Genomic DNA, 13,529 nt, shown 5'->3' on the forward strand with positions numbered 1-13,529 from the left:
TAGTTACTTTCAACCACTACTTTTAACAAATGTCAATTTAAAAATGTGTTTTTTTTAACGCAAATTAACCTGAAGACAAACTCAATGAAGTTAAAAGTTCTTTAATGAGTTAAAACCCTGAATAATGTTTAGCTGTTTTCCTTCAGACTGACAAAGACACAGAACCTATTCACATTAAATATGGAGTGTGTTCAATTTGAACCACTGGTGAAGATTATAGTTTTTTCACAATTCAGATTTTCATCTATTAAATCTAAATGTGCTGACCTCCAGTTCCTGCTCATCCTGTCTCAACAACATCATATTTTCATTAAATTTCATATAACCTTTATGGAACCAGGTGAGTCCCACTGAGGGGCGGACACGTCTTCTGTGGAGGGACACTGGTGACATGAGACATTCAGATAAAACTACAACCAGGTCATAAAGTGATGAACGACGACTGACACACACACACACACACACACACACACAATAAGTGGTGTTATCTGGTCACAAAGGGCCTCGTCTCGGTTGAAGTGTGTGGGAAAGTAGGAAGAGCTGTAAACCCACGGGGTCAGTAGCTGCTGCAGTCAGTTTACACACAACACCCCCTGTTGTCATCGATTAATGAGATCAATATCTTTCTGATCAGCTGCTCATTGACACTTTCTGCCCTCATGTTTAATGGACATCAATAATGTTCATAGCAGGTCAAGAATGAGTCCCTCTATATTCCCTCAGAACAAGAAAACACAGAAAAGATAAAGATCATTTTCCAAAAAAATAGTTTATTTTGAAATTTCTCTCTTGAGACTACAAGTACTCATTTTAAAAGACTTTTACTTTTCCACAGGAAACAGGTTTGTTTTCACATTCAATCACTTTAACAAGTCATCAGAGCAACACACAGTGTCAACGCTTCACCTCACAGACCGTAATGTCCCACACAGCCTTTATTAAAGGCACTCAGACATCACTTCAACACACTGCTAGAAACCGGCTTTTATGGCTTCAGTCGGCTCAGCGAGCGTCCACATGGAGACAGCGTCTCTACAAACAGTCCTCACAGGAAACAGGAGGATTAACAACGTGCATCAACAGAGCACAAACTGAACAGCTGTCAGATCTTCAATATGAAGAAACCTAAAAGTCTCCAGAATCGAAGAAGGAAAGATCCGCTGAGTAAGCGATGTGGAGATCATTCTCCTACAGGCTTGATGATGGAGAACATCCATCCGGTGTGGTCCAGCTCCTACCAGGGCCTCCACACCGCCCTGTCTGGGCCGGGCGGCTGCTTGCCTGCAGCCTGGATGTGGCTGTGGGAGGAGAGGGCCGGTGTAGCGTGGAGGTACCGGAGGGCTGGCATTGTCACTTCCTTCAGGGAGCTGGCGGACAGGAAGTGCAGCGTCTCCTTCCAGCAGCGTGAGTAGCCGTCGCCGTGAGCCGTCGTGTGATTGGCCGGGCTCTGGGGCTGCATTTGCTGCTTCAGGAACGCCACTGTCATCTCCAGGACGTCGGCCTTCTCCAGCTTGGCGTTGGGATCCTGTTTGGTGAACTCCTTCTCCAGCAGGACCTTGAGCTGCTCGATGCAGCTGTTGATGCGATCTCTGCGCATCTTCTCCACCGCCGGTTTCCTCATCTGTGGGACAGAACAGGAAGCCGGGTCAGAAACACATTCAGTGAAGCTAAGCGGCAGAGAAAAGTGTCATCAGAGCGAAGAGAAGCAGGGACTTACTTTGTGTCTGTCTCTGGTGGACAGCAGTGAGATGGGAGAGTCTCTGGCGTTGCTCGGAGCCATTCTGGTGGAGAGCAGAGTGAGCTGTGATGGGAGCGAGGAGCCCTCTCCTCTATTTATAGGCCCACATTAGCATTACAAAGCCATGAGTCCCAGGCAGGATTAGCTTTCCCACACTCCGAGGCCAGTGGGCGAGGCCCTCACAACAATAGGAGAGAGGCATCAATTATCTGCTGGTTAACTGGCCTCATGGCCTCAGTGGAGGGAGTGCTGCTGCAGAGATGTGAAGCTTTTATTACCTGGGAACCTTCCTGCTGTCTGATGGGATCAGGCTGCTGCAGATGTGCACACACTAAACACATAAAGATAAGACACACAGCACTGACACCAGGTCAGTTTACATTTACTACAGTTTACTGTACAGATGGACTGACCTGAGAGCTGCTGGATTAACAGAGAAGAAAAACTAAATTACAAATTAAATGAACATTTAATTGCTGCTTAAATGTTAATGAATATTTAATAACTCAAGACTGTATTTTTTTTATAACTTTTGATATTTTAAAATTTAAAATAAATTAAAATAAACACTATAACCTTTTTAAAATAAAGTGTTTAATATGTTCTGCTTCACTTTGGTTGAGAACAAACTAAAAGACTAAATGAGACGAAGGAAGGAAAAACTCAGAGAGAATTGGAGGGAAAAAGAAACTGTCAATTAAACACAATTATCCAGAGTCCTCTGGGAAGGCACACTTCTATTGTGTGACCCCCCCCCCATCACCCTCCATCTTCCTCCTCCTCCTCCTCCTCCTCCTCTTCTTTCACTCACCTCTTTAGGAGAATGTGTAATAAATGGGAAAGAGAGTGTGGGAAAGGAGGTTGGGATCCTGCTCACACACATCCTCCAGTCAATAGAGAGCAACCCCCCCCCCTTCACCTCCTCCTCAGAGAGCCTTTCAACCTGCAGTATCAGATCACAGGCTCTGCTGAGCTGGGGGGACGCGTGTGGGACGTCTCCCTGCATTCCCGCCCTCGTTCACATCAACCAGACCTCATGAGAGTTTCAGTGTGTTTATCCTCACCTACTGATGACTACACCTCATCCTCCTCCTCCTCCTCCTCCTCCTCCTCCTCCTCCTCCTCCTCCTCCTGCAGCCCTCTCATAAACCAAACATGTGATTCAACACCTGCTGGAAGAAGTACTCACATCATTTACACAAGTAAAAGTACCACGACTACAACAATGTACAAAAAAACACTACAAATGGATTAAGAAGGCTGGGTCCGTGCTGGGGACTGCTCTAGAGCCCCTCGAGTTGCTTCTCGAGAGGAGGATGTTGCACAAACTGCTAAGCATAATGGACAACAGCTCACCCCGGCCACAATCTACTGGTCAGACAGCAGAGTGTCTTCAGTTGGAGGATCCTTCAACTCCGCTGTAATAAGCAAATTTCCCTTCGGGGATCAATAAAGTTTATCTATCTATCTATCTATCTATCTAAACAAGTCGCTGCCATGAGGAGAGTACTATAGAAACGTAAGATGTTCTTGCAGGGAGGGTAAGGTTAGGACATGGTGCTGTTAATCTTATTAATCGGCGTGGTGCTTGATTGATTTAATAACTTAAAAGTTGATTGGTCCACCAAAATCACAGTCTTTATTGTCTATTGAGCAGCTCCAGACTTTATACCCTATGACATCACTATTTGAGACTTACTTCTCTGGTTTCTGGCATTGAGAGAGAGGAGCTCATGTTCACTAACATTGACTGAACTTTCCTAGCCTATAGAATATAGCATATTGGAATTCTTCATCTGGGTGGTGTTCCCCTTCAACAGGTTACTTTTATGAACATTTATACTGATGTAATGATAGAGCAACTAGAGAGAAGGGTGAAGGATGGTTGCCAGAGCGAGGGAGGAAGTCACGGAGTAATGTGCTCTTTAATGTGTGCTGATGACCATGAAGGTGCAGAAGGAGGCAGATGGTGAAATCTTTTCTTCTTCTGGTCCTCAGGATGCATTTCTTACAAGTGAGTCATGACACAATATGCAGATGAAAACACATAAACACATTCCAGTGCCCCCCCCTCACCAACCATTCAGCACTGGCCCCGCCAACACACACCCACACACCAGCACCCCCTCCCACGTGCACACGCCAAACAGCACTCTGCGCTGAGGAATGTGTGAGAGCTGCGAGCGGCTCCTCGTTCCCACACTTCAGGCTCCATTCAGGGCGGCGGCCCACCCTGCGGCGGCCGCCACTGATCCTCCAGACCCTCATTATGCTCCGGCCTCAATGAGCCATCTGGACGGCTACCGGGCGGTGGGGGGGGGGGGAGGAGGGGCATGAGACAAGGACCCCCAGCACACCTCTAGTGTGCAGGTACTGAGAGGAAAAGGTGCTCTGGTACCTGATCTACCTATCGAAGAAATCATGATGGAAAATATTCACTGACGATTACGTGAACAAATGAACTAATTACTGCTTTAATACACATGGGCATTTAATATATGTTATTCTGCATAATGAGTACTTTTACTTTTGGTACTTTAGGTATATTAAGTTGCTAATACTTTTGTACTTTTAAATTTTAAATGCAGGACTTTTTTGTGTAACAAGGTATTTTAAATGATGTTAAGGCCCTGACACACCAAGCCGACGGTTGACCATCGGACAGTTTGGGGCCGTCGGTGAGCGTCTGTCGGCTCTAGTCAGCCCGTGTCTGAGTTTTTTCGGCCAATTCAGCAGCGGCGGCGCCCGTCTGTGAGAGAAATCACTCTGATTGGCTGTTCAGATTAAACGAATCAGTGCACGAGAAGAGAAACGGAAGTGAGGAAAGACAGCCAACGAGTAAAGTCAAAGGGAGCAAACACAGAAGGCTCTTCTCAATCCTCATCTCATCGGATCATTCCAATACACAGATATTTTCACTACGACATGGCCATCTGGAATGAAGCTAAGTGGTGAGTGAGAGTGAAAATGGTCGACAAACGCCGCTTTTATTCACGTCAACCCGTTCTCATTCCCAACTCGTCAAATACCGCCGTTTGGTCAGCGCCCCTTGGCATCAGAAACCGACGCATGGAAGCACCCTTTAGCAGCAGTATGTGACGAACTGGGCTTTCAACTAACTCCAATGTAAACCCACCCGCACCAAGTTTTAATAGAGAGAGAGTTCATTCAGGACGGGTGGGTCAAACAAACACAAGACTTTCAACCAGGAGACCGCTGTTCGTGTCCCGAGTGAAACTAAACGTTGACTTATTTTTTCCCGTACGTTGTTAGTCACGTGACTCATCTGTATCGTCAGTCCCATCAGTCGCTAGAAAGTGAAGTTAACATCAGCCACGACTGTTTCCTAACCCTAACTAAGTGGTTGTGTTGCCTGAACCCAACTTCCTGTGAAATTTAAGTTTATTTTGAAAGGACACTATGCATGTAACGAGCGTATATTGATACGCCGTCCCTGGTCAGTTCAAAAGTAACTCAATAGATGTAACCGGTGCATCGGTCTCCGATGCCGAGGGGCACTGACCAAGCGGGATTTGATGAGTTTGGAGTGAGAACGTGTTGTTCATGTACGTATCATAACAACAGCTTAAATATCCGCCATACTCGGTCTTCCTGTTTCCCTTTTTGAATGACAAATACTAGACTACCTTCATCTGCTGGTGTAGAGAGGTATTTCCTCTCACACAGGTGCAGAACGTACGTGCTAACCGGCCGTCGGCTGTAGTCTTTGCGGTGTGTTCAAATGCAACTTGTCGACCGAGACATAGGTGACGCGAGGCAACGCAACAGTCGGCCGTCATCGCCGCTAGTTCTCTGTTGTTGGCTTGGTGTGTCTGGACCTTTAAAGCTAACCTAACTGATGTTTTTATTGTTTTCAGCAGAAACAAGTAGTGAACACATTATAACATATTTATATTGAAGTCGTCAGCAAACAGCTGCTTATTTCAACATCTGTCTGTGTGTCCGTCAACAGTAAAACACTTATTTTTCTAACTTAAGAAGAGAAATCCCATCAGAGGTCAGATCTGAGCTCCCCTCCCTTAAAAGAAACCCCCGACCTAAAGTGGACAGAAGGTGTTCAACAATAGTCAAGTTTTCCCGCCATGAGTGTCTTTTCTGAAGTCACATCACATGTCCCTGGATCAGATCCAGGATCAGGGGTCAGGCTATTCCCAGCTCCTCAGTGAGGAGCCACCCCACACCCCCACCCTGTCTTTGTGGCTCAGGCCTCAGTCAAAGCCTGGTTCATCATCACAACAGCCTCAAGAATGCTTTGTACTCGGCCTGGAGAAAGAAGTAAGAATGATAGCAGTAGATGGACGGTGGGGACTTGTCCCTCACTATACCATGGTTCTTACAGATATTTTACATCCTGTTATTTTCCCTCCGCTCATTGTTACCTGTAAGATCAGTGACAGGTGAGGTATACAGAGAGAGACCTGGAGGAAACCTCACCTGGTCTCTGGGTGCAGCCCTGACAGCAGCAGCTAGTTCAGTGTCTTTTAAATGTTTCGCAGAGTTGATGATAAAAAAAATGTCTGGATATTATATTTATATTTCAAGTACAAGGTGTTGGGTTGCTCAGACATGTCATTTTATTACATGACTTCATTACATTATTGTTAATATTTTATTTTGTTAGTGAGTGAGAACAACAGGTTCATGTTGGACGAGTTTGTTTGTGTCCTGTTTTTGCTTCTTCTTCCTCTCTGTCCTCTCTCCACACATGTCCATGCATGTCTTTGCCATTCTCCTTCCGTCCACCAGGTGCCCTCGGACTTTCCCACCTGTCCCAGTCCCGGTATGGTCCAGCTGCAACCAGCAGCAGCTCAGTAGCAGGGGCAGACTTTACCGTTGGGCAAGGTATAGGCAACTGCCTGGGGCCCCCAACTAAAAGGGCCCCAAACAGCTTTACATTTATTATTATATTTAGATAGATATATCATATCGATATATATCTAATATTGAAGGGCGGCAAAGTGGTGCAGTGGTTAGCACTGTCGCCTCGGAGGTCCGAATTCGGCTTGGGGCCCCTCTGTGTGGAGTTTGCATGTTTTCCCCGTGTTACCGTGGGTTTTCTCCGGGTGCTCAGGTTTCCTCCCACAGTCCAAAGACATGCAGGTTAATGGTTGACTCTAAATGTCCCGTAGGTGTGAATGTGAGCATGAATGGTTGTCTGTCTCTATGTGTCAGCCCTGTGATAGTCTGGCAACCTGTCCAGGGTGTACCTCGCCTTCACCCAATGTCAGCTGGGATCTGCTCCAGCCCCCCCCGCGACCCTGAATAGGATAGCGGTTACAGATAATGGATGGATGGATGTAATATTGAATCATGATACTATTCTAACTTATTGTACCCTGAAATAACTAACAAAAGGGCCCCCAAAGCACTTAAAATATTCAACTCAACTGCTTACGTACTGTGTACTTCTGCTTCAGAGGAAAACATTGTACTACTACATTCATCGGACAGAGAAATGTTACTGGTTATGTTTCAGATTCAGATTTTTACTCACAAAATATGACGATTCAAATATGATGCATTATTATTCATTAAACTATCCAGCATCATATTAGTATTGAAAGCTTCTCCTTGAACAGACGTTTAGTAAATTTAAGTATATTGAGCTGATAATATCTCTCTTTCACTCTGCTCCTGATGAAAAAATTTGAATGCAGGAATTTTACTGTGCGGTATTTATAGTTTTACTATTAATTGTTAATAGGTTTACTCCAGAAAAAAAGTTTCGCGTAGCCTTCTTCTACTACCACTGCCAATACCAACAATCCCAGTTATAGAGGGTGAAAAGTAAAGCAAGATGGCGTTTGCCACATCCACCTCGCGCCATGCCCCCTTCGGCTGGGTTATGGTACATATCAACAGGGGCGTTTTTTTATCGCGAGGGATCGCCTCGCTTCCCAGCTTTGGACGCTTGATGGTTGCCACTAGACTCAAGGCGCTAGGCACCTGATTGGTCGAACGCTTTCCCTCGTGGGCCAATACCGACTCAGATAGCTGGATCGGCTATCGGTGACAATGGGGCCGATCTACTAAATTCAGTTCTATGTTTATTATATACTGGAATTTTAATTCCTGATTACGTTTTGACCAATTTGTTGCTGCATTAAAAAGGTTTAAACTTGAATTATAATTCCTGATCATTTTAAAGATTTTTTACAAAGTTGTTGGTGTATGATTTATTATTTTAATGATAAATAACAATTCAGTAAATTTAAATCTATGTATTTAGGTCAAACCTGATGTTCTCTTAAACATTAAAGAATGATCCCGGTCACTTCCACACAGTGAGGCATACAGCATATTAATTAAACATTGATATCGGATCGGTACTCGGTATCGGCCTATACCCAAAGCAAAGGTATCGCTATCGGTATCGGGATTGAAAAGTTGGATCGGTGCATCCCTAATTTCTACTCTGTTACTTACAACTTAAGTTTTATTAAGTGACATAAAGTGTGACTTCAGACATCAGCAGAAAAAACTAAAGTCTGCTTCTGAAAAGTGTCTTTGTGAGCGTTTTGGCGGGAGTTTGGTGTCAGCAGAGTAAACGTGTTGTCACAGAGTGAAAGGTCCAGCTGCTGCTCGGTGGACAAAGACCGGCTTTCTCACACTCACACACCATTCAGAGCCGACAACTGGGAAGTGTGTGTCCGAGTTTCCCCTCCGCTCTCCCAGCAGCTCGTACACTTTATTGCTTGTAAGTGCGGCCATATGGTAATAAGCAGCTTAACATTTCCATGTGAATATGGCAGCCGCTTCATTATGACACTAAAACTGTTGGATATCCGACCGTTGAATTAGTGTTGATCTGTTTACTGAGTTCAACGGTGAATCTCAGCGGTGAGAAGAACGCTATTTGAAGCATGCAAGCACACTTATTATTGTATTGCTTCCATTCAGGGTGCACGACAATGCATTCCTCCTCGTTTCTGTGCAGAGGGAAGCCTCGGCCTCGTTCCAGTAACAATGAGAGGACCTGCTCTGCTCACACATCAAACACACTTTGTACTGATGCAAATGAGCATCGCAGGCTTCTCCAATAACTGTCATTCTCACCGCAGTATATGCTTTATAATACAAGGAGGATTTTATTTAATATTCAGGGACACAAAATGTCTCCATAATCACTCAACGTAAAAATACTCAATTACAACTATAACATTAAGTAAGCAGAAGCAAGCCAAATGGCTCCTTTCAGAGTGTAAAAATATACAAAAGTACAAGCAGCAAAAGGTACTTAAATGATTACAGTAAACATACTCATTATGCCAGATCCTCCTTTCAGAGTGTAAAAGTACTCAGATCTTTTACTAAAGTAAAAGCAGTAATACCATATTTTAAAAATACTCTGTTACATGTAAAAGTTGTGCATTAAAAATGTTAGTACAAAAGTATTATTGTCAACACGTATGGGAGAAAAGAAAGGCCATAAGGATGTGAATATTAGAAGCAACCGAATACTTTATTTTGAAATTTAAACACCACCCAATTTAAAGAGTTGATATATTTTACTTTGAAAACCATCAAGCTGAATTTCCCTCTTTTATGTTTTCAGTGGGGTCATTTCAAGTTACGCAAATTCAAATAATGGATTGTATGTATTTGATACAAAATCTTTGAGCTTGACCATCTGGGCTACCAGTGATGATCGATCAAACCTGAATGTAATCCATCAGACATCTGACGATCAGCTTCACCTTACGTAGAAACTTCATATTGGAGAATTTAATCATATACATTCAGACAGATGGTTTTTCAATGTAAAAATATTCCCTAATATTAAGTATTCAATAGTGATTAAAGTGTTATATTGTGCACAGTCTCAGCAGGTAGAGGGTTGGGGGTTCGATTCCCGGCTCCTCCTGTCCTTGATTACCAACATTTATATTACCAAATGGAAATGATTGAAAAACAGACAATGGCAATCCAAAATGTCCAGAAAACTGCCAAATGCTGTAACACTGATGGCGTGTTAAGTTGATGGACCGATGTAATGAGTCTTTTGATTGGGTTAGAAGGTGATTGGAATCGTAACGTGAAGTCCATGCACATAGCCACAGACGTTAGGACTGTGCATGTGAACGATGCGTGGGCTGGAAGGAAGCTTGTGGTGTAAACTGTTGAAGAATAGGTGACCTTCTGAACAGGCTTATTAGTCATCTATAAAACATGATTCATTAACCATTAACCTCTGAGACCTGTGGGATCGCTTCACTTAACTGTCTAACAGAGTGAAGATACTGGCACCATATGAAACTAGAACCTAGGGAATCCATCGTTAGCAACCATGTCATGCTAGCTTGTTGGGGAGGAGGCTAAATAACGCTCAAAGGGGTCCTTTGACCTCTGACCTCAAGATATATACCCACGAGTCTCCCCTTAACAGACATGCCAACTTTATGATAATCACATGCGGTTTGGGGCAAAAAAACATGCAGTTTTTAAATGCAGTGTATTTAGGGTCCATAAACAGTCGTGGAATTGCATAAAACAAACTAGAGACCTAGGGCATTGAGATGATGGATGGCTTTCCTAGCTTGATTGAGGGGGTATCTGAGCAGTTTACACAACAGAAGTGCTCGCAATCCAATAGCCGAAAATATGCAATTCTTGAAGAAATCTCAAAATGTCAAAAGTTTTTTATACCAAAACACAGCATGACTTTTTTCTATGGTGTTCCTCAAGGTCTTGGTGTCTTAATGTGGTATTTTCAAATCTGTAACAAATGGTATCAACCCAAAAATTAATGTTTATTTCTGATTTATGACTAGATGAACTTGACACACAGTGCTGAGCTGCATCTCAAATTAATCTTCAGGTTCCCAGCTTTCCGATGATGTACACCACTTCTATGTGACATCTACTGCTGACCCGCTATCTCCCCCTAAAGACCCCCTGGACCCCCCTAAAAAAGACTAAAACGGCTCTATTGTGGGTCTCAGAGGGTTAAATATATTTGAGTAATTGTACTTAGATACAGTCCACCACTGCACAAAAGGCAGGAAACTGTTGGAAAATGAGTCCCTATTGGTGAGAAATGGAGCTTTTGAACAAAAACATAAATACCTGAAAATAAACTGTCTGTATCTGGAAGAAAGCGTGTTTTATTGTGTCGTTAAGCAGGACGACTGTAAAGACGTTAAACTGGCAGAAGTGTGGCAGAGTGAGACATCCTGAAGTTATAAAACGTCTTTGTAGTCTGACAGCTTGGAAGTGCTGCAGGACTCACACTAGTCACTTTGACACCGTCTGATGCCAGTGTGTCAACTGTGGGCTATGACTATAATCTGCTGGTTATATTTTTGAATAATCAATTAATCGTTTGGTCAAAACAAGTTAAGTCAAGTTCTATCAAGTAGCCACAGCTTCTGTAAAGACTGTCTGAAGAGCTGTTGGAGAGAGAAACCAACACACGAGTGTCCAGTTTGTAAGAGAAGATCTTCAAAGAAAACCACCTTTAAACCGGGTGTTGAAGAACCTGTGTGAGGCCTTCTTACAGAAGAGAGATCAGAGACTCTCTGCAGTCTGAGAAACTCAAACTCTTCTGTCTGGACCATCATTATGGGGGAAGGAACATGCCAAAATCAAAAATAAATAAATAAATGACTCGATAAATAAATAAATATGTCATTAAATGTAGCCATTACTTAATTGATAAAATGTGACATAAATTGACATTTATTTGAATTTGCTTCTTTGTTTATTTATCTTTGTATTAATTCACTTATTTATTTACTCTTCTGTTTAATTTTTTTTATTTTGTTTGTGTATTTATTGTTTATTAATTTATTTATTTTTGCATTTGCTTTTTTTTATTTCACCCTTTATTTATTTCCCCAAACTTATTTATTTCTGTATTCTTTTCTTTATACAGTTTTTTTTACAGTAAAATACATAAATAAAGGAATTACTACAAAGATAAATAAATAAAGAAGCAAGTTAAAACAGCAATATCAATTTACGTCAAATCTTTTAATTAATTAATGGCTACATTTATTTTCAATATTTTTTTGCTATGTTTAATTACATATTTATTTATTTATTTATTTATTGAGTCATATATTTATTCAATTATTTTTTGATTTTGGCAGGTTCTGTCCTCTTACATACATCAGCAGCCGGTGTGTCTCATCTGCAGAGATTCAGAAAAACACACCAACCACAGATTCAGACCCATCGATGAAGCTGCACGACAACACAAGAAGGAACTTCAGGAAACTCTGGAGCCCTTAAAGGAGAAGTTGAAGGTTTTTGAACAAGTTAAGGTGACTCATGAAGGTCCAGGCCCGACAAACAGAGAGGCAGATTAAGGATCAGTTTAAGAAGCTTCACCAGTTTCTAGAAGAGGAAGAGGAGGTCAGGATGGCAGCACTGAGGGAGGAAGAGGAGCAGAAGAGTCAGATGATGAAGGAGAAGATGGAGGCTCTGTGCAGAGAGATAGCAGTGGAAAGAGTCCAGCAGTGCCCCCTGCTGGAGGATCCACAGATGAGGACAATTAAAAGTTGAGTTAAAGATGATATAGGGCATTAGTACTTTCAAATCTTCTAAAGATATTGTTATATCATTATCTTGAACTCTTATGGCCACGATAGTCGATCGTGACAGCCCTAAGAGTAATCATCAAAGAGATCATATCTTGTTTATCATGTATCTTGTTTATATCTTCATGTGTTGTGTTCATAAAGTGTTCATCCAGTCTGATTGTACAGATATAGTTGGGTCAGAAGCACCATGTATGTTTAATTCATAAATTTCCAGACAAAACTTGAGCAAACGCTACAAACTGAACCCTGTTTTTAGTCTGAATTTACATTCAGTCAAACTTTCTCCATTAAAAGTCTGCTGAATGATCTATTAGCTGCTCCTGTTTGCAGTGTAGCCATGGATGTACAGACAACTATCACTGGATTACTTTGATACTGAAAACAAATTGTCTTTGGAAATATTGTACTCACATTGTGCATATTCCTAAATAAAGTTATGTCTCACCAACTTCCAAGGAAACTGGTTCAGGAAGTCTCTAGTGCAGGAGAACTGGCTGGTTTCTGGGAACTTGGAGGCAACAGGAGCTCATCAACAAACAGGTTCAAACATGATCATCTTGAATTTAGCTATCTTGTACTTCTATGTTTTTAGAGATCAGAGTTGGTTATGAAGCAACGGGGCAGACAAAGTCTAAACTCTTTCAGTCAGAAGTTTATGACTCCATCTGGTGGTCATTGAGGAAAATGGGGAATTTGATAATAATAATAATAATAATAATAATAATAATACCAGCTAAGAACATTAAATTATATATATATATATACATGTATATATATATATATTGCATTACCTTAGACTTTACAGGTGAATTGTACAAAATAAGTCCGTAACTCTTCCAGCATAAACAGTATAGTATTAGTATATACAGTAGGTAGGCCTACTCAGTACAAGTCAGAATAAAAAGTACAATATAATACATACACAACATACAAACATAATGTAATCCAAAAAAGTCCATAATGTTATATGATATGATATGATATGATGATATAATATCAGATAAGATAAACCATTATCCATCCCCAGAGGAAACATTCGGTTGTTGCAGCAGCACAAAGACAGAATGAGTTCAGATAGATAGAAAAAGTAAAATAAATAAACAATATGATGTATATAAAACTAAAATAAGAATACAATAAAATATAGAAACTATACAAGAGCATATGGAGACAAAAATTCCAAGGTAAAGTGAAGGTGGTGTGATTAATAGCTGCAGCATCAGCAG

The 13,529-nt window shown here is 41.8% G+C and overlaps 1 protein-coding gene across 1 annotated transcript; it reads right to left on the minus strand.

Moving 5' to 3' along the window:
• Positions 1 to 750: 750 nt before the first annotated feature.
• Positions 751 to 2,108, minus strand: LOC119503382 (transcription factor HES-5-like). Its single transcript, XM_037795191.1, has 2 exons — positions 1,718 to 2,108; positions 751 to 1,621 (listed from the first exon to the last, which is right to left on the minus strand). Exons 1-2 carry the CDS (start codon positions 1,778 to 1,780, stop codon positions 1,235 to 1,237), a joined length of 450 nt encoding a protein of 149 aa, XP_037651119.1. The 5' UTR covers positions 1,781 to 2,108; the 3' UTR covers positions 751 to 1,234.
• Positions 2,109 to 13,529: the final 11,421 nt, after the last annotated feature.

The sequence above is a fragment of the Sebastes umbrosus genome, chromosome 1 (assembly GCF_015220745.1).
Source record: "Sebastes umbrosus isolate fSebUmb1 chromosome 1, fSebUmb1.pri, whole genome shotgun sequence".
In the NCBI taxonomy this organism is placed as follows: domain Eukaryota; kingdom Metazoa; phylum Chordata; class Actinopteri; order Perciformes; family Sebastidae; genus Sebastes; species Sebastes umbrosus.

Bases quoted from the DNA above. Each gene is read 5' to 3' on its own strand.
- LOC119503382 (XM_037795191.1), bottom strand. From the start codon at position 1,780: ATGGCTCCGAGCAACGCCAGAGACTCTCCCATCTCACTGCTGTCCACC. The intron at 1,622-1,717 runs GTAAGTCCCTGC...TCTGTCCCACAG, and splicing joins CCACCAGAGACAGACACAAA to ATGAGGAAACCGGCGGTGGA.